Here is a 24,096-nt window from a genome sequence, read left to right as displayed (position 1 = left end):
CAGTCTTAGTCTGATACGACCTTCAACAATATTGTTTTTCCAAAAAAATAAACTTCTCAAGAATGTTGGCTGATATTTTCAAAGACGTCAAGCATGTGCTTCTGCTGTTTTATAACTTATTTCCAACGGTTCACTTTGTGGGACAGTCGTCAGTTAATCTTTATTATGTCACACTTGCATCCAGACTTTGGATTGGAGCTTTGAACAATGAAAATATTGCAAGTAAATGTCTTTGTATTGCCAACTGTACCTGTCTTGAAAAAGTATAAAGTGGCTTCCATATTTAGATTTTGTCATGTTGTGTTTCACAACATTCTCCGAACATTTTAGGTCACCTTCTTCTCCTACTATATTCGTTCGAAGAAAATAAACACGAAGAGTTTCCTAAGCTCGCCTCAAGATGTGATAAAATTTTGGGCAATAACCAACAGTCTGACAAGATTATTTATACCCTAAGTGCAACACCAGACTTTCAAAACCAAGGTCATCACTGAGTTTAAGTAGAGAAAGCTGCTAAAAACATAAAATAGAAAGTGCCTCAGTGCTCGTAATTTGAGTCATGAAAACAGCAGGAAATGGTGGCATGAGTGTATGCAAACAAACTGTATGAGGATTAGTTATAATACTATGTAGTAATACTGTGTAGAAATTAATTTAATCATCAAGATGACAACAACAATACTATTTGTATAAGGCTATTGTCAGAGATGATCATCACAACATTGCTAATTCAGAAATGTGTGCTTTCCCCTGAATACTACAGCAAAGCCAGTTGGACCAACTGCTGCTGCAGAACTCCAAACGACCACTATAATTTGTACGACACAGAAACAAATCAGACCCCAAGGTAATACAAAGAGGTCATCAAAAGTACAGCTTGTATCCGCGGAGAGCAACACTGAAATTGGAATTTACTGTAGATGACTCAATAACCATATTATGTGCAGGAATTTGTTTCTTTGCAGAGCCCTTTGAGGCACAGTTACATGCAAATTTCACCAGCAGGGCCGACCATTTGAGCATTCGGTGGAGCAAGTGCATCTTTAGCGCTTCATTCTCTTTTCTTTGCGCTTTTCCTTGCATTTAGTCAGATAAATTTCAATATTTCATAGCACCGCACTGCGTCGTATTTGCCTTGATTACAGAGTAAAGTCATGTATTTTTGTCATTAACCAAGAGCACAAAAAGACCAAAAACCTGCTTTCAAAAAAGGTATCAGGATGCTGGTATAACAAGTGAATCCAAAAAAAACAGCGTGACGCACCAAAAGGATCAACAATGATGTAATTTACTCTTCTCATGGATCTCGACATTATCATATGAAGTTTTAATCCGGGCTATCTTTCACTCTGTTTGTGTATCTGTGCCTGCGTCGCTGTTTGATTGTACTATGTTTAATCTCCTCTCAGATATAACAACACAGAGCAGTTGGTTGTGTGTGTGTGTGTGTGTGTGTGTGTGTGTGTGTGTGTGTGTGTGTAGATATGTGTAGAGTATGTGGGTGAAAGACAGAGAAAAGCTGCATGTATCCCTTTTTCTATGCTGGCGGAATAACCAGCCCACCTCTCCAACTCCCCAGAGTGTTATTTTCAGCTCTGATGACTCTCAGCAAAACACACAAACAAACACACACACACACACACACACACACACACACACACACAGTTGCGTTTCCATCACTTTGGGGACATTGCATAGACTTACATTTACATCCTGCAGACTTACCATAACCATAATCACTATTTGCCTAACCCTTGCACTAACCTTAAGTTTAACCTAAATCCGACCTTTACCCAAAACTTTCCTGATATATGTTATCGAGACTTGCATTAGTCCCATAAGTAAAGTGAGTCCCCGCAATGTGACTGTGGGAACAGATTTATGTCCCCACAATGTGAGTAATACACATCCACACACACACACACACACACACACACACACACTCTAACATACCCCAGGGCTCTATCGCTGCCGCCCAGCTGTCTCTAAACCCCAGATCATGGTAATAAAACACCCAAGCCATTAATTTCTAGATTTATTCAGCTTTTATTTATACTCAGCCATGCCAGGGGTTTTACCAGCTACCACTAGTGTAGTTACGCTTATATGCAAGTCTATCTGGTCACATGGAGTCCAGCCACTTCTTTTTCTGGAGATAGAGATAATAAGTGGGCCCCTGGCTGAATGAAAAAAAATCTGAATCCACTAAGGTTATTCATCTTATGATGCAAGTTATAAATTGTATTGTTTGTCACATTTCTCATTTCATGCCTATAGTGTAGCCAACATGATCTATGATGATCTCTCTTCACTGTCATATTTCATTTCTTGTTGGTGAAAAAAACATCTTCAAGAAACCTGTGTCTAAAACAAAAACTTTTACACACCGTATTTTATCGGCACTGACCTCCTTTGTATCGCCACCTGTGAACGGTGCCCAGGAGAGCCTGTAGAGGACAATATCACTGGCTGAGTGATCCCAGCTGACCTGGAAACTGTCTGTGCTGACATCACTGGAGCGCACATTCAAAGGACCAGGAACTGGAGCTGAGAAGCAGAGAGAGAGTTTACACTTTTGCATTTTATTATTTAGCTTTCTTTTAACTTAATTGTCATTTGCATGTTGCACATTTTTAAATAATGTTGACTTTCCCACAAATTTATATATTTACAAAGTGTTCTGCACTGCTTTTTTCTCTTGATGACTCTTGCTAAGCAAATACCCTGGATTAGTAGACAATAGAAAGAGAACTGACGAAAAGCCGCTTGGCCGACAGTACAACTGCACTGCATGATGCAACTTTCATGGACATGTTGCACAAAACATTTAATGTTGTAATGTTACAACATGTATCCTGATTGTTTCAAATGCTAATACAAACATAACTGTGAATTTTCTGCAAAAAATTGCTTCCCCAAATACCTACAGCTGAGCATCCACTCTGGTTGCATGTGACAGTTAAAATACCCTGTGCACCACTATGCAGCAAGTAGCACGGTATTAGTTGCATTAGTTTCAGTTAGGGAACAGTTTCGGTAAAATCACTGACCTGAAAATAAACTGCTGCTTTACTGACTGCAGAGGCTTAGCTATTTTTAAGTTTAAACTGTTAGTTGAGAAATTATTTAACTTCAAACAACACATTGTGGTGTAAATGCTAATCATGCAGGTTCCCACTATTTCCCACTCCTCCACTCAAGAACCTTAGAAGTCCTAACACATTTGTGTACGTTCATGAAGTTCTCTTACTTAAACCTGCTCCACTGAACAAAGTTTGGCAAGAGATAAATAAAAATCAAAGCAGCCCTTAAGAGTGAGTGGTTTAATAGCTGCTTGCCAAAAATACATTTCTTTCAGCTGACTCAGCACTGGAGCCCAACTGCTTGTTGCTTAAAGGGATATTCCTACGAATCAATATCTGTAAGTGTGACAGAATAGTATGGGACAGTGAAATGACCTTTTAATGTGACTGGGCTATTATGCCAAGGTGTAAATGAGATGGGCAGACTGCCAAAATAGCAGAAGGACCAGTAGGAGTAATAAAATTCAACACGCTTTGGCACGAAGAGAGAAACAGTTTGCCTTCTCATGGTATTGATACAGCTATTTTCGAGAAATTGAGACATAAATGCCCGAGGCAGATATGGTGATAGGGAAATGGATTAACACCGATGTGGACGACAAACTGGACTATAATAAAAAAAAAAAAAAAAACAACGAATAAAGTACCTGATAAAAATATTTGAGTTCAGCGTTTGTAATGAGTCCAGCTAACTAACTAATGAACTACTGTATCTTCTAATGTACCCTTAGAGTCAAAAAGCAACAGTTTCTTACTGGTAGTGAATCCGTCTGTGAGTGGCTCTGATTGGCCCTCGTTGTACAGGGCAAAGATGGCCACTGAGTACTCCATCAGAGATGTCAAATCACTGAGGTCGTAGGAGGTCCCAACACCCACGTCCACCTGCATAACACAGACAGACACATGACATGCTCACATAAAAACCCACATTTACAGTATGCCTTTATAAAAAACAACAGTTCAATCAGTCAGCTGAAAAGACCACAATTCCCCTAAAATGTGTTATTTGCAAAGATTTTCTCTATTTTTGTTGTTAACAATTAGAAGCTGACCAGCCTTCCCAGAGGTTAAACTTCAGGAGTGACATGCATTGAACACACTGGACACAGGAACTAATTTCTACCACATTTGCAAGTTTTAGGAGTTTATCCAACTATCACACACTCACACAAATCACTCGTGCGTAATTGCAATAGCTGTTCATTTTCCAAGATGATTTATATCAGGACTCAATTATCATTCTAGTCTGACCTTTTCATACTGAGAAGAACAATCCTCACAATTAATCTCCTCTTTGTTCTTACTTTTTTCACTTTTTTTCTTCTGATCCCCACACAGATGCTCACAGATGAAAAATACCGTCAAATACAATTACACTTAAGAATTAAGTCTTAAAGACATAAAAGCCACGCCTGCCATACACACCTCCTCCGTGACCAGTCCGTCTGTTTTGACCCACATGATGCGGTAACCTTTAACTCCCCTGGGCGCGGGGTCCCAGCTGATGTGGGCAGAGTTGTGAGTGATGTCGGAGAACTGGAGGTTGCTGGGAGCACTCAGCGGTACTAAGGCGAGAGAGAGAGGACAACTGTTTGATGTTGTTGTATGCTCTCGCAGAACCAGCTTGAGTGTTATACTTTGCAAGTGAGGAAATGTTTGGAAAGAGAGGACGATTCTCACCTCTCCAAATGGCTGTTTGAGGACTAACACTGTTTTTACAGTGTAAATTAGAATCGAATGTGGGCTAACGTTGGAATAAAGGCTCAGAATGAGGACAGCAGTTTAAAAAATGCATGTGCGTGCATGTGCATTACTCACATGTAGTTTGCTGGTTTGTAATAGGGTCACCAGCTTCCTCACCATACATGGCATAAACAGTGACGGTGTACTCAGTGTGAGGCATCAACCCATCCAGCTCCAGCTCTGTCACTAAATCTGACAACTTGACCTGGAGACAAATGTGCACAAACACATCATTTATTACAAAACTTTGGACTTTCAGCTGCCAAGTCACTGCTTAAAACTATGAATTGAATAAGAATTTATCTATTCAATATATGCTTTTTTTCTCTTTTACTGTCTTTTTCTTTCTTTCAATACCTCCTTCTCATCCAAGTCTCCACCATCTGTAAGTGGTGCATACAGGAGCATGTAGCCAGAGACTCCATCCACACTGTCCCATCTTGCTTTCATGGTGCTGTGAGTCACGTCTGACAGCTCGAGGCCCGTCACAGTGGGGAGGGCCACTACACACACAAACACACGCACGCACGCACGCACGCACGCACGCACATACACACAGTTCAATCAAGGACTTGACTGGAAGTGTCAAAAACCTAATCTTTCTGTATTATGACTGAATTATTTTCAATATGTCTGGCTTCCATGGCTGTCAAACTCTCAAGCCATTGTTATTAACCTGTGATCTCAGATGTTGACTGAAGCACTGGCGTGAGGTTTTTGTAAGTACATATCTGTGTGTGTGTGTGTAAGAATAAACTTACGGGTTGTTTCTGATCCTCTCAGAGCTTCACTTGCCTCGTTTGCGTACACAGCAAACACAGCCAGCTGGTACTCCGTGAGAGAGCTGAGATGCTGTAACACCACTGAAGTCTCACTACCGTCCACTACCGCCTGGGGTGCAGGAGCGTGAGTGGGAGGGAGAATGTGAAAGATGGATGGAAGGGACAGACAAAAAAAGAAGAAATAGGGTGCAGAAAAGGATGGGAGAGGAAGGAGGGAGGGGTAGGGGGACAAAGAATGGCAGGGAAAATGGAAAGTGGGGCAATAAATGGGGGAGGATGAAAATGACAAATGGAAGAGTGGAATGAGAGAGGAACGCAGGGCAGGAAAGAGAGATCGAAAGAGAATGGTAGAGAAAGGGAAAAACACAATCGATTTATTGAATGGGATAGAGCACAAACGTCTAAAACAAAATAATATTTTTTCATTCTGATCTGAATGGATGACAGTTGTGATACAGATTAGGTCTGGGCCGAGCCAGCTGGAAAGGTCTCCTCACATGCGGCTCCAGACCATCTGGTCCCTGTAAACCCGGCTAAGCAAAAGATTTAATGGTTTCTGTGGTCAAATGTTCTGGAAAAATCAGGCAGGTGCCTGGATCAGCCAGAGTATCATTTTTAGTGAACCTTCATTACCTGCATGGATGTTCAGGGTAGTTATGAATGGAGGGATGAGAGCGTGAGGTATGGATGAATGATACCACCAGTGTGTCAGGGAAAAACTGAGCTCAATCCATACACGTGCCCTCAGAACAGTGACCTCGGATATAGTGACTCCCATCGGTGTAGTAAATATGATGGAAAAAGAGAGCATAACCTGGCGTAAACCCACCTCGCTGCGCTCCTCCTGCACAGAGACACTGCTTGCAATGACATGGGTATTTTATACAGTGATAAATTTGTTTGTAGTGGTTGTTTACTCCCTCAGCTATTTCTAATTAAACTTGGTAAAAACACCTTTTCAATTCATTAAATGTAGTGGTGTTCTTGGCAAAAAAAAAAAACACATATTATACCTCCTGTGGTTCTCCTCCCTGAGCAGGGTAATAAACCACTCTGTATTTCTCTATGCTTCCAGGGGCGTGGCTCCATGAAACCCGAAAGCTTCGGGCTGTCACTTCTGATGTCACCAGGTCAAGTGGAGCCCCCATCACCTCTGGTGTCTGTTCTGAAGAAAGAAAAGGAAGGCAGATTGCTTCAGATTCCAATAAATTACTCCCAGAGAGGGACATTTAAGTAGAAAAACTCACATGCATAGAGGGTGAGAGTAAGAGGGGACAGTGTTGAAATATAATCAAAACACATTTGACTGGATTTATGGTGTCCCTTTGCAAATATCCTGTTCCTTGTCCTTCCATCCTGCCTCTTTATATCCACAGACATGCCAACTTATTAGGGGAAAGACTGAGAAATAGGAGCAGGATGAAGAAAGTAGACGAGTCCGAAAACCATCACCATTTTATAGCAGGATATCATTTCTATTTGGCTGCTACATGACACCGCTCACCCAGCCGAGAAACTGTGAATTAAATCACTGGCCACTCAAGCTTTATCTAAATAAATAGAGCTTGATTCACACCACTGTTCAACCTTTCATTTCAACGTGACTTTTTTTATTCAGCTATTAAGGACAGGAACAGCTAAACTAATCAATGTTGACTGGATTAGCAACCACCAGCTTGCCTTGCTTTGGGTAGATGATATTGCAGAGTGGAGTTACTGCTCTAGTTTGTATGCAAGTACATAAAATGCTTATCTGAGATATTATGTATGCACGACCACAGCACAGTCTCTCTCTCTCACTCTCTGTCCCATTGTCTCCTTACTTTGCTTGATCTCCTTGTCTTGCTGCTCCACTTGTTCGCACACTGTTCTGGTCAGTCCCTCCACTATGGAGCTCATGATGTTGAAGTCAGCCACGTTGTAGACGTGAGTGTTGTCCGGCTCTGAGGCGATGGACAGCAACTCGTTCTCATCAGCATTCTTCACACCTGGGAAGGTAAACGCAAATGTGTGATTGTTAGCATAACATTTAGAGGCAACACCAGTATTAAAAAACATTCTCAATATATATTAGCAGAATAGGACAACTGGTAGAGATGGGACTCTTCCTAAGACTTGCTCTCTTCTGTGTTTGTGTCCATTCTCACCAATAGCGAACAGCTCAACACCGGCATTTCGCAGGCTCTCGGCAGGCGGTATGACATCATCTTGGGACTTCCCATCAGTGATAAGGATCCCAATCTTGGGTATACCGACCCGTGAACCAGATTCAGGCTTGAAACAATTCTCCAAAATATAAGTCAACGCCAGACCTGGAGAAAAAGGAGAGAGAATGAGGAGTGGGGTGGGGAAAGGAGACAAAGGGAGAGGGAGCAGGGTAGATTAAAGGATAATGAAAAGCAAGTGTTGCAGAAGAGGAATAGGAGAAGAATGGGGAAGTAGTAGCCATTTACTGTAAATTTTACAAATACGTAACAAGTCAAACTGCTATCAAGTATAGGTTAACAGTAAAAAAGAGAAGTAGTATCAGCGGAATCCAGCACCTGTGAGAGTGTTTCCTCCTTTGTAGGGCAGGTTCTTGACGGCATCAATGACGGCATCTTTAGTGGAGAAAGCATTTAGATGCCACTCTATCCTGGGATCACCACTGTACTGAGCCAGACCTAGAAACACATACACACAAATACAACTTGTCATTTGCTTGTATTATTCACACACACAAAAAACACGCCAATATTTCCTTACAGATATGAGAAAAAAATATGTATTAAGGCAATTAAAACATTCACACAAACATCTGAATACCATATTGGTCCTATGGTGCTCCCATTTGTTCAAGAAGGAAAGATGCAGGGACCCACCTATCCTCGTCTTATCGATGCCAACATCAAATGCATTGACAAGGTTTTCCAAGAACATGCGGACCAGCCGGAAGTTGAGCCGACCAATACTCCAGGACCCGTCCACCAGGATCACGATATCTGCAATGGCCTCAGTGTGGCACACAAACTGATCGGCTAAAAGAAGGAGAGGACAGAAGACAAAAAGACTTAAATTCAAACTAGCCACAGCCACAGCCAGGGACAACCACGCAGAATACACAGGTAACTGAAAAGATAACTGAATACATTACGTTTTTACTTTGATATGCAGGTTTTTCAGCCAAAACTGAGAAAACACAATAAATCCACACCTCAAGTCTGCACCTTTCAGGTTGTCTTTATTGTACAAAACACACACACACACACACACACACACACACACACACACACAAACACACAAACACACAAACAGACAGAAACTCAGAAAAATCAGAAAACGTGTCAAATAGGCAGAGAGCCTTCTCAGTACACATAGTACAAGCATGTACAACACATGTTATAAAAATTGTATCTTGAGAGCCTCCTTTGAATTCTGTGGTATTTTTTTCCCCGGCATCTCTCCGAAGCTTCTCTTCTTGGAATCACTCTCTAAACAAAACATTCAAAAACTGACTCACTCTTCATTTGAAAGACAGTTTTAAAGGAAAAGCTCACAAATAAAACCTCCCACCTAAAAGTAACACACGCACAGACTCAGACACACATTTTGTTAGTTCATTCATCTACCACTTAACCATAACAGTTTATCTTGCCATCCTATCCTGAATCATACCCTATAAATGAGTACATCCACTTTATGTTGCATCATAAATCCTGTATGTGTCTACAAAAGTAATGGTGAATAACCCCATACATGCTGATAAGGTTGGACGTTTGTGTCTAAATGAAGAAAAGCAGCAAAAGAGAGTGCTGACTACAGGAAATGTGAATTATTACTTTGCATTTTTGTACATTTAAAAGGTTCAGATAAAGATTGCAGAGTGGAGTGAGTCCACAAGTCAATGAAGATACATAATTCAACCACTGCTGGTTAATATGTACATCAATCAATCCAAACTAAGCACAACAGGGACTGTTTTTTTGACATCTCCATTAGACAGCAGAGTAAAGGGTTAAATCACTCACTAGGCTCTAAGAACAGATGCTAGTTTGGTGGCTCAGGTGGAGACTGGCTAATTGCAATGATCTGGGTTTGTTCCAAGACCTTTGTTATAATTGTGTTTCCTTGTGTTTCCCTCGCTGTACACAGTCAACTATCTACGATAAAATAACGCAAAATAAGATAAGTTGCTATTTGCCAGCAAAAGGAAATTTTCCTGTATTTTGGGAAGTGATTTACTAAAATCTGCAATATATACAATATATGTAGCATTTACTGTAGCACCTGTGCTATTTGTGCTTCGATCTCAGGCAAACACAATCTCAAGATCGAAATTCGTAAAAGACATTGTGTAACGATAAGACACGCAGGTATTCGTTTCAAGAAGTGATTTTTCAGACAGAGCCTTCTGTCTGCTGTCTGTGTCTGTCTGACTGTTTGAACCGTCCATCTGCTGCAGACGGCAGACGGAGGAGAGAAGAGAGGACAACAAGGTCGAGAAACAGCTTATGACAATCTTTGGTTTGCAAATGAATGACATACAGTATAAGTCTGAGGTGCCATTATAAAAAATCTTCAGGTAGTGTTTTGAAAAAGCCAAGAAGATTATAAATATCCTCAGTTTTCACGTTCATTTTGCCAAATGTCCCAATTTTTAAAGGGGCTGTTTTAAACAACCTACTGTATATGATACCTTATAGAGTGGCCTAGCGTATAATTTGAACTATTCTACTACCCTGTTGAAAAGAGAAGTCACAAAATGGCAATAGGCTGAGAGGCCAAAGAGTGAAAAGATGGTTCTTTATAGAGTTTCCCTACTTAGAAAACAAACAAGCATGGCCTTTAAAGAAAATCTAAGGTTAAAGGAAGGAAAGGAAGGAAGGAACCATAACTAAGCACCAGAGAGGCTTCTTTAAAGATAGAAGATTCACACAAAGACACAGATCAACTGAGGAGCTATTCTATAATAAAAGTGAGAGACATTTAGAGGGGTGTTAGTGTCTATAGTAACTGCTGTTGACACTGTGGATAAATAGAGAGATGAGGGACTTCTTGTTTAAGAAAGAACGAGTCAGAGAGGGAGAGCGGGGTACTGTGCAATGTGAAACACCATCAAGACAGACGAAGGAGATGGTAAACAGAGGATTAGAGGGTCGTAATTATAGTTAATTACAGCTCGCTGACCATTCCCTAGCCTACTGTTGGCAGGGTGGTGAGAATGTCCTTCAACTAGGCATGACACCAGTGTTTTACATCTGAACCAATAATCAAGGTCGCCCCTCTCCTTCACATTATCCCGGCTGTAAACAGTTTAGCTGAACATAAAGGCACATTTTTTTCCTAGAATAAATAATTTGCTGCCATTCATTATAATATATTTTGAGAAACAGCTTCCATAATTGTCAAAGTTGGATAATCCATCTCAGTAAACATGAAAACTTGATTGAAACCTGTGTTTTCATATCAGCGTGTGCATTATACTGTGCTCACTTTTCTGTCAGTCATCCGACAGGACGGGGGAATAGAAGTCTCTGCAAACCTTACAAAGTTGACTGTGTTTTTTGCAGGTCTTTGTTAACTGGGTAGCAGTTGATTTCAAGCAACAGTAGCTTTAATGGAGGTTTGTGTTAAGTAATGAAAGACAAACAAATCTAATTACATTCAGATTGCATGCTTTGCTAACTTTATCGGGTAGTGTTGCCTGCTGTCGAGGGGATGTGAGTCTAAATGCTCCAAGAGCAGGCAACTGTTCCACTGAAGTACAGTATTCTTAATCAAGACCTGAATTCCTGAAAACAGGAGGACTTTACTGTACATGTTTTCATTTAAGTCATCTAATAAAATATATTTGACATATATTACACATATTTTTCTTATATATTTTACAAAGTGGAAATTTATACATGACTAAATTATAACAAGCTGCTCCACACAAAGTAGGTACTGTTTACAGATTAATTGTGACTAAAATTTACACACATTAAATGCCAGGTTTTACATACTGTTAGCTAAATGCACTTACTCACTGACAGAACTAATAAAAGCTTTATATTCATCTGGAATATGAATTCAACTCATCTGATGTGCTAAAAAATGCCATTTATTAATGATGTGTGAAAGGGAGTAAACTGTAAACACTTTAAGCTGCATTTCACAAGAAAAACAAAACAGCTCAAATTACAAAAAGTTGTGCCACTAACACTTCACCAATAAACACAGCCTGAGTTAGATTATCTTAATCTGAGCAGTTCCTCCTACTGTAACTCTTGTAACGTAGAGTTCTCTAGGTATTCACACGTTACATGAATAAAGCAAAGCCACACCCAGCATACAAACAGCTGATGCAACCCAATCAGGCTCTTGTTTGCACACTTTATGGGGGTACAGACTACAAGCTAATATGTAATCAACCAGCAATTTTTGAATGAAATTTCCTCAGCAATTTGGGAAACAATCCACAATCATGTCAGAATTACTTCCGCAATCAAGTTGTGCATTAAACAGACACGTATACACAAAGAACACAGCTAAGGGAGACAGAGGAATAGGAAATAAAAATGCATGCATACAATACATGGTCATACACATAAATATGAACAATACAGTCCTCCCAACAATGGGTGTCAGACAGAATGCTTCCAGTATCTTAATACTGCAGTTGCTATTGAATCCCTCTCTGCCTGAGTGCCAGACAATAGCAGGCTTGTCAGAGGCCCCTCTGCTTCTTCTAAGCTCCATCTGCCCTTCTTCTTCTTCTCCCCTTCTCTACCTCTTTCCCCCCCTTTCTCTCTCCATCTAACGCCTTTGCTGCAGGTCAGAGTACTGGGGAACAGTGGGGGACTGTGTCTGTGTGCTTGCATGAGGGAGAAAGGAGTGTGAAAGGGAGTGAAGCAGGAAGAGAGAAAAATGGCGAGAAGGCAAAACGCTGTGTTTTGGTTTGATGAACTTCCGCAGATATACTGACAGATTGTGCGGTGCCAAGTCTTCCATTGTGCAAGTCCACGGTCACTCCTGATCTTCTCTGCCTCTCTCCTCTCCTATCTCACTCTGTCCATCTCTGTGGCTACCCTAATAAGAGACAGGCTTTGTCTGGCACCAAAACCTTTCTTAAACACTCCGTAACTAAAACAAACTGCTATGGCAGAGCACAAGACACGTCAATCTCTCCTTATAATATGCGTGTGTTCTTGCATTTCTATTCGCATGGGGACCAAATGTTCATATGCGGGTAGGAAAATTTGGCAAATCTTTTCAAGAGCTGATACATTCATAGTTTGACACAATTTCTGAACAGGTCCTTTACTGGTATGAGTCACAGTTACGGTCAGATTTGATGCTAGGATGAAGTGAGGAGTTGCCAAAGTTTAAACCTATTTGCACGTTACGTATTAGTCAAGGGATGACATATCTGTGCCTGAATAATTCGCCAAATCTCTGTATCTGTATTATATTAAACAACCCTTTTAGATCCAAAGTCCACTGACAGTCTGTAACGTCATGTATGGCAGAAGTACTACTGCGGTAGAGTTTGGCTAGTTTTCTTCTGTCTGCTGGAGAGTGGCAGCTATTGGAGCCGAAATCCACATTTCAGCCCACCAAAATAACTTCTTGGTATGCATGACAGGAACCAAGTATTTGAGCTTTTCTTGCCTACCATATCACATTGAGTTTCACTTTCAAGTAAACGAAGAGTTTATTTAAGAAAGTCATGGGAAACGTTTCAGTGGCTTCATTCAGCCACTGTTCAAACATCAAGCAATAATACAACCAGCACTAACACGAGCAGATGTCTATTGAGCAAATGTTTGTGTGTCAAAACGTGTGCTGGTATATGGCCTGAAATGTTAAAATGCTTGCTAACCGTAGCTTGTGACAGTAGCACAGTAAATATGCTCTTTATATTTCAAGAGCTGTTTTACAAATGCAGCCATTTTTCATATGTGCAATCGTCTTTGTACATATAGTATATACAGGTATGTAAGTTGCAGACATAAGAGATTTAGGGTCAGTAAGCTATGACAGTGTAAAAGTGAGCCAACATGTAGAATACCAGGAGTGTGAAACCAAAGCAGCAACTGCTCAAACATTTTATGTCATAAAGCTGAATTTGTGTCCCTATCTCTACATTCACTGACTGTGAACCAAGAGGTTGGCTGAACTATGGCTGAACCTCATTTGCATAGAAGGACATGATTAGCAAAGGCGCTGCCATCACTGAACCTATTTACATGCAACCGCAAAATTGGACAAACACCAATTGTAACTGGCATGCGAGCATGTGATTAACATACCGTCCACCTGGTGTCCATGACAGAGAGCGAGCGACCACAATTTACAACTCAGCCCACAGTGCAGTCTGCAGTGCTGTGGGAAAAATTATGTGGCTCCTTGACAATTGAATTAACTTGTGTGGGGGTGGAGAAATGGGTATTAAAAATGTGAGTGCAACAATGGAAGCCACTGTTGACTGGCTGCAACTTCTAGCAGGGCAAAGACAGACTTGCGATGAAGACAGCAACGAAGATGGGGAACAGAGCCGGGAACTAGAAGCGAGAAATGTGATAGACAAGTAGTATAAATAGCAGTTAGTAGTGGTAGTAGTACACAAACACACAAATAAAGCGCATAGAGGTTTAAACACATACACGTATAGGCTACATGTTATCCGCAAAGCAGACCAGAGTAATTAAAGCAAAGCAGATTGCTTTGTAATCTCCTACTCCCAGGAGCTAACACACACACTCAAACATAAGGATGTAGTTTGGAGAGTAATGTATGCACGATACGCAAACAAGTAACCACAGAGACTCACACAGCACATCTTCAAAAACACACACTTATCTAGTTCAGAAAACTTTCCACCCTCCGTTTCTTCCTTCTCTTTGTCGCTCTCTCTGTTCTCATTAACAGTAGCTCTTCCCAGCCGGCCTTGATTTATTGCTGACCTCTATTTAGCCAGGGATCAGTGGAGTGTGCTGTCATTTCAATCTCTCTCTAGTTAAGTTTTATTTCCCCTGCCACTGTGATTGTGTTTCAGTGTCTGGAATTAACATTGAGAACAGTGACAGACATGCAGATAGATGGAGAGCAGCAGCGGCAGTCTCCACATCAGTGAGAACATTTCCCTCATTCTCTGAACCTGCTTTTAGAAGGGCACTTCAGCTCCAAGATACAGCTAACTGATTACAAAAACAATTAGACGTTGATTCCAAAAGAGTTTCACACAGGTTAATATGTTTGATTTTGATGTGTTAATCCACTAGGTGTTAAAATACAGTTCAGTGAAATGCTGAAATGGAAATAATATTGTACAATTGGTGAACTTCCTCTTTTATAGTCACCCCTGAGAGATGTTTTCTCAATATATCATTTCAGGATGAATAGTAATAAGAGCCACTTCTCCTGCCTGCTGTTTATCATGTAGAACCTAATGTTTCAATATAAGCAGCTCCCTGTATGTTGTGGAGAAAATGCTCACTTTAAATCAATACAGTCTGGTCCTTCCCACCTCATCTGTGTATGTGTAGGTGTGCTTGCTAAGCGCTCTACCAAACAGAGATGAAAATGTGGATAGAATTTAAAGAGACAGCCACAATGAAGGCATAATGCAATGAAAAACTAGCCTTATTGGCCAGTTTTCCATATCACAGCCTGTACACCTGTTTAACCACTTGTGCCAAAGATGTTCTTCACCTGCAGAGGTTGCTTTTGGTTAAAAATTACAACCAATGGAAAAATCACATCAATGATACAGTGGTGGGGCATTTATCCCCTCCCCAAAAAAATTAATTAAAAAAATTAGACAAGTCACATGACTTACATCAAATTATAGAAACAAAACACCATGAATATGCTACTTTAATTGGACACTATCTGTACATTTACCTTCTTCACAGCAGAACTTTTGACTGGTCATAGTAGGAAAGCACAGGTGTTACTCATAACTTTACACGTTTATTCTGAATTTGATGCAGCAACACGTTTCAAACAAGTTGGGGAGCAACAAAGGAGCAACAAAACACTGGGAAAGTTGTGGAACGCTCCAAAAAACACCTGTTTGGAACATTCCACAGGTAAACAGGTTGATTGGTAACAGGTGATAGTGTCATTGGGTAGGAAAGGAGCATCCTGAAGCAGGGATGAAGCGAGGTTCACCACTTTGTAAAACACATGATTGCATAGAGGATGTTACTACATGGATTCAGGAAAACTTTGTAAAATTGTTGTCAGTGAACACAGTTTGCTTGCAAATGACTGCATTCTGTTTTTTATTTACATTTACACAACAGTCCAACATTTTTGGAATTAGGTTTGTATACATTGATGCCTCACTAACAGGTTATTAGTTAGTTATTATTAGCTTTGAAGTCATCTGGAGGACTAGTTGAAGACTAGCTTTTTCCTTTTGCACCCACTGGCTGTCTTTGTGCTACGACAGTCCATTCACATCTGTATTTTTTATTTTCATTATTTTTCTCAATAAATTGGTTTGGTTATGGTTCCTTTGAGTAAGAACATTACCTCATGCCGCCATGACGTCAAGTTTGGACGATTATTATCAACTTGTGAGTCATCACTGTTGATGGAGGTAATGTGATATGATCCAAAACTCCAAATTAGCTACTTAATGGACCTTGAGATTGCAAGAGGTCAGGTGGTTTCTCAAATACAGTTTCCAAAGGCAAGAATGAACGTCAAGGCTCAATCATAAAGTCAAATCGACAAAAAGACGAAGTAGAATGGAAATTTAATCAACAATTCCATGACAGCAAGGAAAAGCTGTTGCCTAGCTGTTGATGATGTTCATGTGATATGAATGAAATTTCAAGAACAGCTACTAAACTATCCTCAAGGGAAGACTGCCTTTGTCTAAATCGTGTTAGTTGTTTACCAGCTCATCAGCTAAAAGCATGACATTGAAAAGAATCAAAACACCAGGCAGGAAAACAAAGACCCCACTGCTGCATACTGCTTGGAAACAAACATTTTTAAAGAAATAAAACTGTAGTATCTGCAGTGGTTACAAAAAAAAAAGAAACTGCCTGAGCATCAGCCCAGGGAGCTCTTCTAACCTGCCTACAGCAGCTTGTTTCTTCCAAAAAGCACTGGTGGTGCAGAAAAGCTCAAAAAACAAGATTTTCTTTGTTTTATTGGCTTGTTTATTCAATCAAGTGAGACAGGCAGCAGATTGATACACCTGTCGTTTGCTCAGCAGCCCTCAGAGCAACAGACAAACTCAGCCAGGCACAAACATTCATATTCATCGGTGAGACCTGTGGGCCTGCGTGAGCGCGTGTGTGAGAGAGAAAGAGAGTGTGTATGTGTGTGTGAGTAGTGTGTGATCCAGTGGGCTTTGAGGTGTAATCCGACAGCTGTTTTTAGACATTTGTGTCGTTCCAACAGAGACCTTTCTCTACTTGGCCTCCTGATCTTTAATCCGTTGTCTTGTTCTGTTCCACATCGCTGAATGTACAGACAAACTGACAAAACAGACACTGTGCGTATGCTGAAATCAACACATGGCCTATCTCTAGGAGTCTGTCGCTCCATCTCTGCCTTGCTCTTTTCCTTCTGTTTGTCTTCCTCTAATCTCTCCATCTAGTACACACTCACACACACACACTTGTTGAACTGTGTGGGTTTCTGTTGCGAGCGTTAAGTCCATCTTATCAGTCTGACTAGTTATTTTTTAGCCCCATGCATACATTGTACGAACCTTAGAGATGGGTGCAGCTCACAAACACGTTTTTTTTGTGTATGTGTCACAATACAATACTGGCTTACTTATTAATTCTGCAGTTTGCCTGCCAGCCTACCCCCTTTTATCCTTCTACTCCTCTTTTATGCTTAGTCTCTACATACACAGGTTTTTGTAGATTTTTTGTGTTGTGTTTTGGCCTTTCATCCAGATACAAACTACGTTTTGGGTCAATGAAAACAGACCTTTTGTAAAAGTCCTTGCAGTCTGAAGATGTCCAGAAACTCTGTTTTCAGTGTTAAGGTACAGACAGGAAAAACAGAGGTTTTCCCTGTGTTTACATCAGGTGACATTTCGTGCAGTTGTGGACGTGGTCAAAATAGTGCTGGTTTCCACCCTGCTAACAGGACTTTCTGCATGTTTACACAAAAATGGTTTGTTGCCCTTTCACTTTTACAAGGGAACAGAGGCCTCAGAATGTGCTACAGAGATCACTGCTAATCCCACCAGACAGACACCGCCACCAGCATCACTGGTTTTGGATGAGACCAGTGACATAAATTATTGATAGACAATGCGTCTCTACCTCCTCCCACTGTACAAAAATGAAGCCGAAATATTCCATATTACGGGTTAGGGTTAGCTGTCAATCATGATAATTTAAATAAATAAATAAATGATTAAAAGCAAACTTATTAGAGAACTGACATTTTTAACTCACAACATCATGGTAAGAACAACCTAATATGCCACAAACCATCTTTGGGAAACTCAGATTTTCAGTTTGGCCAATGTGCCATCCCTTAAATTGGAGGGGGTGGGGTTTATAATTTATAGTGCAGCCAGCTACGAGGTGGCGATAGAGATGCTTTGGCTTCAGCCATCTTTACATACAGTCATTGGATGACACACAGTCAGAGCTCTAGTTGCAGGTTGCCTACTGGCTCCTTTCAGGCTTCTGATTAGTCAGCATAGCTTTAGAGTTAGGGTCGCTGTCTGTCAGCTTGACTGGGCGGAGACTTTGTCTAAAACAGAGCTTTTGTGGATGGGATTTTTTTTAGAGAATGAAAGAAGAAAAACTCAGTTTTAAAAAAATACCAGTGTTCCTGTGGACTAGGCATTAGCTTGTCTTAGTCAGGCACAAGAAACAATTTGTTAGAAAGATGTATATCCATCACTCGCGGGAAGGAACAGTAACTGTAAGCACTTCCGTGGCGCAGTCATGAAACTGTGTAAGGAGAATTTACTGCAGCTAAACCAGTTATTATGAACCACTGAAAAATCAAAATTTATGCAAAACAGAGCTATGATTTGCCCATATTCCACAAATGATGCAATATCAGCTTTTCAACCATGATCTGCTGAGCGATGAATAAGCCTCTCTACAAAATGGGGGGATGTGGTTAATCTTATCAACCTAGAGGAGTATTTGGTGTCATTTCAAACAACAGTTCATAGTCTGATGAGCTTTGTCAACCGCAAAGGGAAAACCACTGCGCTCACAAGAGGGGTAAGATTTGGGAAAAATGGAGGACAGGACTGACAGGATAGGAAAGAGAGCTTAAAGGGACAAGAGAGGTTAAGAAAGGTCAGGAAATAAAACAAAGTGGAGAGATATAAAAAAAAGTGGGGGGGTAAAAGGGCATAAAGAGGGGGTGAAGGAAGAAGGGGGAAAATGAATGAAGGGGTATAAAGGAGAGGAGGCAAAGAGCAATAAATGTGTCATATAAAGCAGGAGGAAGTGCAGAGCTAGAAAACGTGAGTGCAGAAAATAGAGTGCAGGACAGCACTATTTGTGCCGATGAAGAGGGAGGGAAAAGAAGTTAAAGCTGGGGAAAATCAAGGAGGAAGTGTACGCTAATTATTCTAATTTTCCAATAGACCTCTGCACTTAAAGAGTCCTTGCCACCGATGGCAAAAACGCCATTAGCTCATCCACACACTCGTGCACTTGTTAACCAATGTCATACACTTAGCTCAACTCAGCCATGAACCCCCTCACTTTGTCAAGGACAAGGACAGACGTATGGCTACCACAGAGACCACAAAGAGACACACATCCAAGTGAGCAATGGCTGATCTACTCCCAGGTCTCTGAGCACGCATCCAATGTGTGCGAGGATGACACTTCTTTAGTTCCTCTCAACAGGAATAATTCAGTCCTTGGCAAATGTCCAAAACAAAATGTAAAACACAACTCGCGATGATGGAAAAAGTGTTAAGTGAGACGAGACAAATGGAGACGAAATGTGCATTTCTGGAGGACGTTGACCTGGCTTCACACTTTGTCCCCTTACTTTTCATTCTGGCTTATTTTAATAATTTCTCTTTAAATAGTTTTCCTGAACAGTCTCCTTATTTTGCCCTTCACACTGCACGGCTGCTCATACTGAAACTGTGCATTTCCACGTCGTTTGTGAATCACATCGACATCATCCATTTGAAATTTCGTGAAGCCTTTCATAGCCATGACATACGTATTTGGCTCTTTTGCTCTCCAATGGAAAGAAATGAGGTAATGTTAAGAGGCGTTCAAAGGAACTGATAGCATCGCTCACCAGTTGGGTTGTAGCATGCACATATTTAAACAGATCACATGTATTCACTGTATTCGTCTCCTATCATTTGTGGTATCGGTTTTGACCTCCTCATTCAGTTTCTTTAGCTATTCACATCTCATGACCACAGACCTTTGACATTTTGTGAATAAAAGGGAATGAAATTAAATACAGGGCAGAATGCATGATGACAAAGGAAGTGCCTAACTGGTAATTCTGGAAACTAATAGGGCAATAAATTAAGCTAGACACATAGGCATTCATACAGATATGCACACATAGCACACAGGCATAAAGAGATGGAGAGATTTAGACTAAATGAATGCTAAAGCTGGGAATTAACACGGTGATAAATATAGCGAGATGAACACACACACATACACACACCTCGCTAGAGAGTGCCAAAGCTGAAGTAAATGATAATGTTAGGAATTAAGGTTGGCTATAAATATAAAAAACCTCGCTCTCCAGGTGTGTGTCTGTTACGCTCTACAAATGTGATGGATACTAGAGGACTCTTTCCCTCGCTTTCACTATCCAAGTGGTGAATGTCAACAGAATCTCATTGGCCTCCAGTTCAACTTTAACTACGTCTGTCCCCTTGGGTTCAACCTGTGTGTGTGTCTGTCTGTGTGAGCGCTGGTTTGAAGCTTCAGTCAGGGAGTGTGGAAGGCAACGCTCCCCTCACATCCTGTTAGGTAATATGTATAGAAAAAGGCACCATAGCATGGAGGGAAGGAGGGGCTTTTACCCTTTATTGCTTGATGACTTCCACTTGTTTGGGTATGCTGCTGGCCTGAATGCTTCTATGCACAAAAGCTAAAACAAAGCAAGTCAACCATTTAATGAGCGAATTCGTATCAATATCAAAGTCTGTCGAGCTACATAACAGAAAAGTTCTGAAAGGCATCAGTGCTTTTTCATCGATATCTCCAACCTTAATTTAAGTGAAGGCAAGTAATAAGGGGAATGAAATATGAAAACAGAGTGGAATTGCTAAACTGGCAAAGTTAAGATGAAACCTAGCTTCTTCAAAAGTGGGCCAGGTGATAACTCATTGTCAATGGCGGGAAAATACGAATTTGCTGTTATAACAAAGCCGTTTTTTTGTCAATCTGTGTGTGTTCACCCAAGAATGCAGCATTAATCTTTGATCAGAGAAACCAGCGCTGACTCTCAGTATTCGTTAGATCTTCCTGGTCTGCAGGGCGACAAGCATCTGTTTTACTACTGGAGCTACTGACCCACATTTGTAATAAATACAGCCATGGACACACCTACAGGACACACACACACACGCACACACACACACTAACACACACAGATGTTCTCTGATCTAATATCACGCAGCTGTCCAAATAGCTATTATTTTTGAGGAAACATTGTTTAGGGCCAATTTCCAATAAAAATATATTGCCGTCTTGCACATGGGACCACTAATGGATTTGTTCTTGCTTTTATAAGCAAAACACAAATATTTATTGTTATTGGCTGCAGAATTCCTTACTGACTTTACTTTGGATGAAACATGGATGAAACCAGCAGCAGTGGATAACTGTTAATACGGCAGATAATGGAACAAAAATCAATGGCTTTTAAACAAATTATGGGAAGGGCAAAAGATAATTTGCCAAATATCGTTTTTATTGGACACATTATAGTGAAGAATAGCAAAGAGAAAGAAAGTGGAATGACGTGCAAATACAAGTCCATCGACCTAAATGACAAAACATGTTGTTTTTCACTGCCTTCCAAATGCCCTTTACAAAAAGTACAAGTGATTGGAGAAAGATTATCATCATGGTTAAAAGGACCCAAAGATCAACTTTACAGTCCACAAGAATCAAAGACATTGAATTATCTAGAATAATTAACACACTAATAATTATCTACATGTACCCAACGCATGTTAAGACAGCTGAGTCAAAGGCTGCCCAATAAAACAATACTGGATGTAACTAAAATAGCAGGAAATCATAGTCAAATTATATTCATCATGGAGACACGAGAAAAGGCAAGTGAGTCTGCAGCCATGCTAGAAACTCTGTGCTTTGAGCTACATGCTAATGGCAACACACTTAAAGGCTCACAATGACAATGCTAACATGACAATGTTTACCAAGTTCAACAATCTTTGTTTAGCGTGCTAGCATGCTGACAACATTTGTACAGAATTTCACGACAATCCATCCAACAGTTGCAGAGATATTTCAGTCTGAACGAAAGTGGTGGATGGACCAACCAAACAACATGACCACCTCTAAAGCCATGATGATAGCATGGCCAAAAAAACATTTTATGATCAATATCCATTTAAAAGCCATTTGTAACAATAATATATAGATACTAACGAGGGAGAGGACAGAGAGAGGGGAAAGATGCTTTTTTCTGTAGCCAATTAACCAAAATGGAACCAGTGAATCAAGCAAACTAATGTTGCAACCTCCTAAACTGACGTCATATAATAGTATTACACAGTATTGTCTCGGTCCAAACTGGAAAGAGTAGATTTTTATGTTTTGACACTTTAGACTGTGAGAATAAAGTACAGATGCCAAGCAGTGAAACCTCCATGTTTCAATGCAGCCAGTTGATTAAGGAGCGCAGAGAGAGCCTTTTGTTGGCAAAGATCAGCAACAAGTGGAAAATGAACATAAGAAAAACTTTTCTGCCACTCCAGCTGGCAAGAAGCTCATTTTTTTAGTTTATTTTCATAATTAAGTCATTACAGGGCTCTGTCTTTGTTCTACATGTCTTTGTTCTTCTAGTTTAGAATAGATGAATAGATCTGCCCTGATTTTATCACGAGGAGATTTATGAAAACATCCAGAAATGAAGTAATATTCCCAAGATAAATGTGGCTCTACAGTTTGTTTTTGTTTTATCAGAAGAAAAGTTGTAGTAGTTAAATCCTGTATTTCTGCAGCCACAACTTTCAAGATATAACAAATACACTAGTTTTATCAGCAAAAACTGAATATTTAAAACTAGATTAGTGAAACCTTACTGCACACACACACACAGAGTGCTCTCAATGAAGCAACATGTCTTTTTCAGTCTCTAACCTGCTGAGATATCATTATAGACCTACTGTATGAATGATTCATACACATAAACAATTTCACAGGGGACACTGATATTTTCTAACTGCCTCCATCTCTGTTGCTTTATGATTCACCCAGTATGTCTCTCTCTCCCACCTCTTTTCCTGTCTTCAGATTCATCTTCTTTTTGATTCGTGGGAAGAAAAAAAATCATTTAATTCAACTTGTAAAAGGAAATGTAGTATAGTAATTACTAAAGGTTGGTTAGCAAAGGATAAAGATGAGGCAATTATGTTTCCCAGTAATGATTTTTGTCTGATAAGAGACAGAACGATAAAGCACTGTAATAGTAATATATGACTACGGCTCAATCTGACCATCTCCAAGATGGTTCTGATTTGCAGTTTTTGTCTTCCACAGTTTGAGTGGTGCCCCTACAGTGCACAGTAGTCTGGGTTTTTTGAATCATTGGCGCATGCCTAGGTATTTATCCTGCTTTTCTCTGCAGACAATGACACAGCAAAAAGAAAAAAAAGTCAGACGCTTCAACTCAGACACTGATATTCAAGGAGAAAAGGAATTCTCTTCACATCTTCCAGCAGTGAGCAGCTGAATCCGGTGCACAGATCATTGATTGATTTAGAAGCTGCAGAAAAATGCTTCAGTCGTCTCAAAACTGAGATCGACTCAGGAGTCCCTGACCGGTGATTCGAATCATCGACTTTTAGGGTGCAGACCTACAAATGACTGACATCAATACGGGGAACTTTTACCAAGGTAAAGTATCCCTTTAAAATCCTCCCTGTTTGTTCAGAGCCAGGCTCAGTCAATGACACCCCAAGAGCAGACAGAAAATTAGTTTCATTTAAAGCTCCTGGAATGGAGAGTCTGTATTTAGTTCAGAGCAGCCTGTGCTTATGTTTTGCAAGATACGGTTTAGTAATTTGTAGGGTATCTTTAGAACAAAAGTGGGCGGCTAAGGTAGTTATTTTACTGAGAGCGGAGCAAGTTTCAAGGCACTTCCTTCAGCTAATGGCTCTTCACCCCTTTTCAACACATCCAAGCAACTTCAAACCAGCCTGCTTAGATGCTTACAAACATCCATGCACACATACAGAGACACACACACACACAAGCCAGGATGTTATTGATATAAGCAGCCAAAGATAACAAGCTTTCTGCATATTTTTCTGTCTTTCTTAGGTT

The 24,096-nt window shown here is 40.4% G+C and overlaps 1 protein-coding gene across 1 annotated transcript in view; it reads right to left on the bottom strand.

Annotated features, from left to right (window-relative positions):
* col14a1a (collagen, type XIV, alpha 1a) overlaps positions 1-24,096 on the bottom strand; it is a 129,666-nt gene that overhangs the window by 81,846 nt on the left and 23,724 nt on the right. The window contains exons 6-16 of the mRNA XM_041941655.1: positions 8,470-8,625; positions 8,152-8,271; positions 7,756-7,920; positions 7,432-7,596; positions 6,622-6,773; positions 5,588-5,717; positions 5,184-5,329; positions 4,902-5,031; positions 4,509-4,648; positions 3,839-3,965; positions 2,408-2,547 (exon numbers count right to left, since the gene is read on the bottom strand). Coding sequence (XP_041797589.1) covers positions 2,408-2,547; positions 3,839-3,965; positions 4,509-4,648; positions 4,902-5,031; positions 5,184-5,329; positions 5,588-5,717; positions 6,622-6,773; positions 7,432-7,596; positions 7,756-7,920; positions 8,152-8,271; positions 8,470-8,625 — 1,571 coding nt within the window. The remainder of the gene's footprint in view (positions 1-2,407; positions 2,548-3,838; positions 3,966-4,508; positions 4,649-4,901; positions 5,032-5,183; positions 5,330-5,587; positions 5,718-6,621; positions 6,774-7,431; positions 7,597-7,755; positions 7,921-8,151; positions 8,272-8,469; positions 8,626-24,096) is intronic.

The sequence above is a fragment of the Chelmon rostratus genome, chromosome 8 (assembly GCF_017976325.1).
Source record: "Chelmon rostratus isolate fCheRos1 chromosome 8, fCheRos1.pri, whole genome shotgun sequence".
NCBI lineage: Eukaryota > Metazoa > Chordata > Actinopteri > Chaetodontiformes > Chaetodontidae > Chelmon > Chelmon rostratus.
Note: the sequence above shows the minus strand (reverse complement) of the source record. Positions and strands in the feature narration are given on the sequence as shown.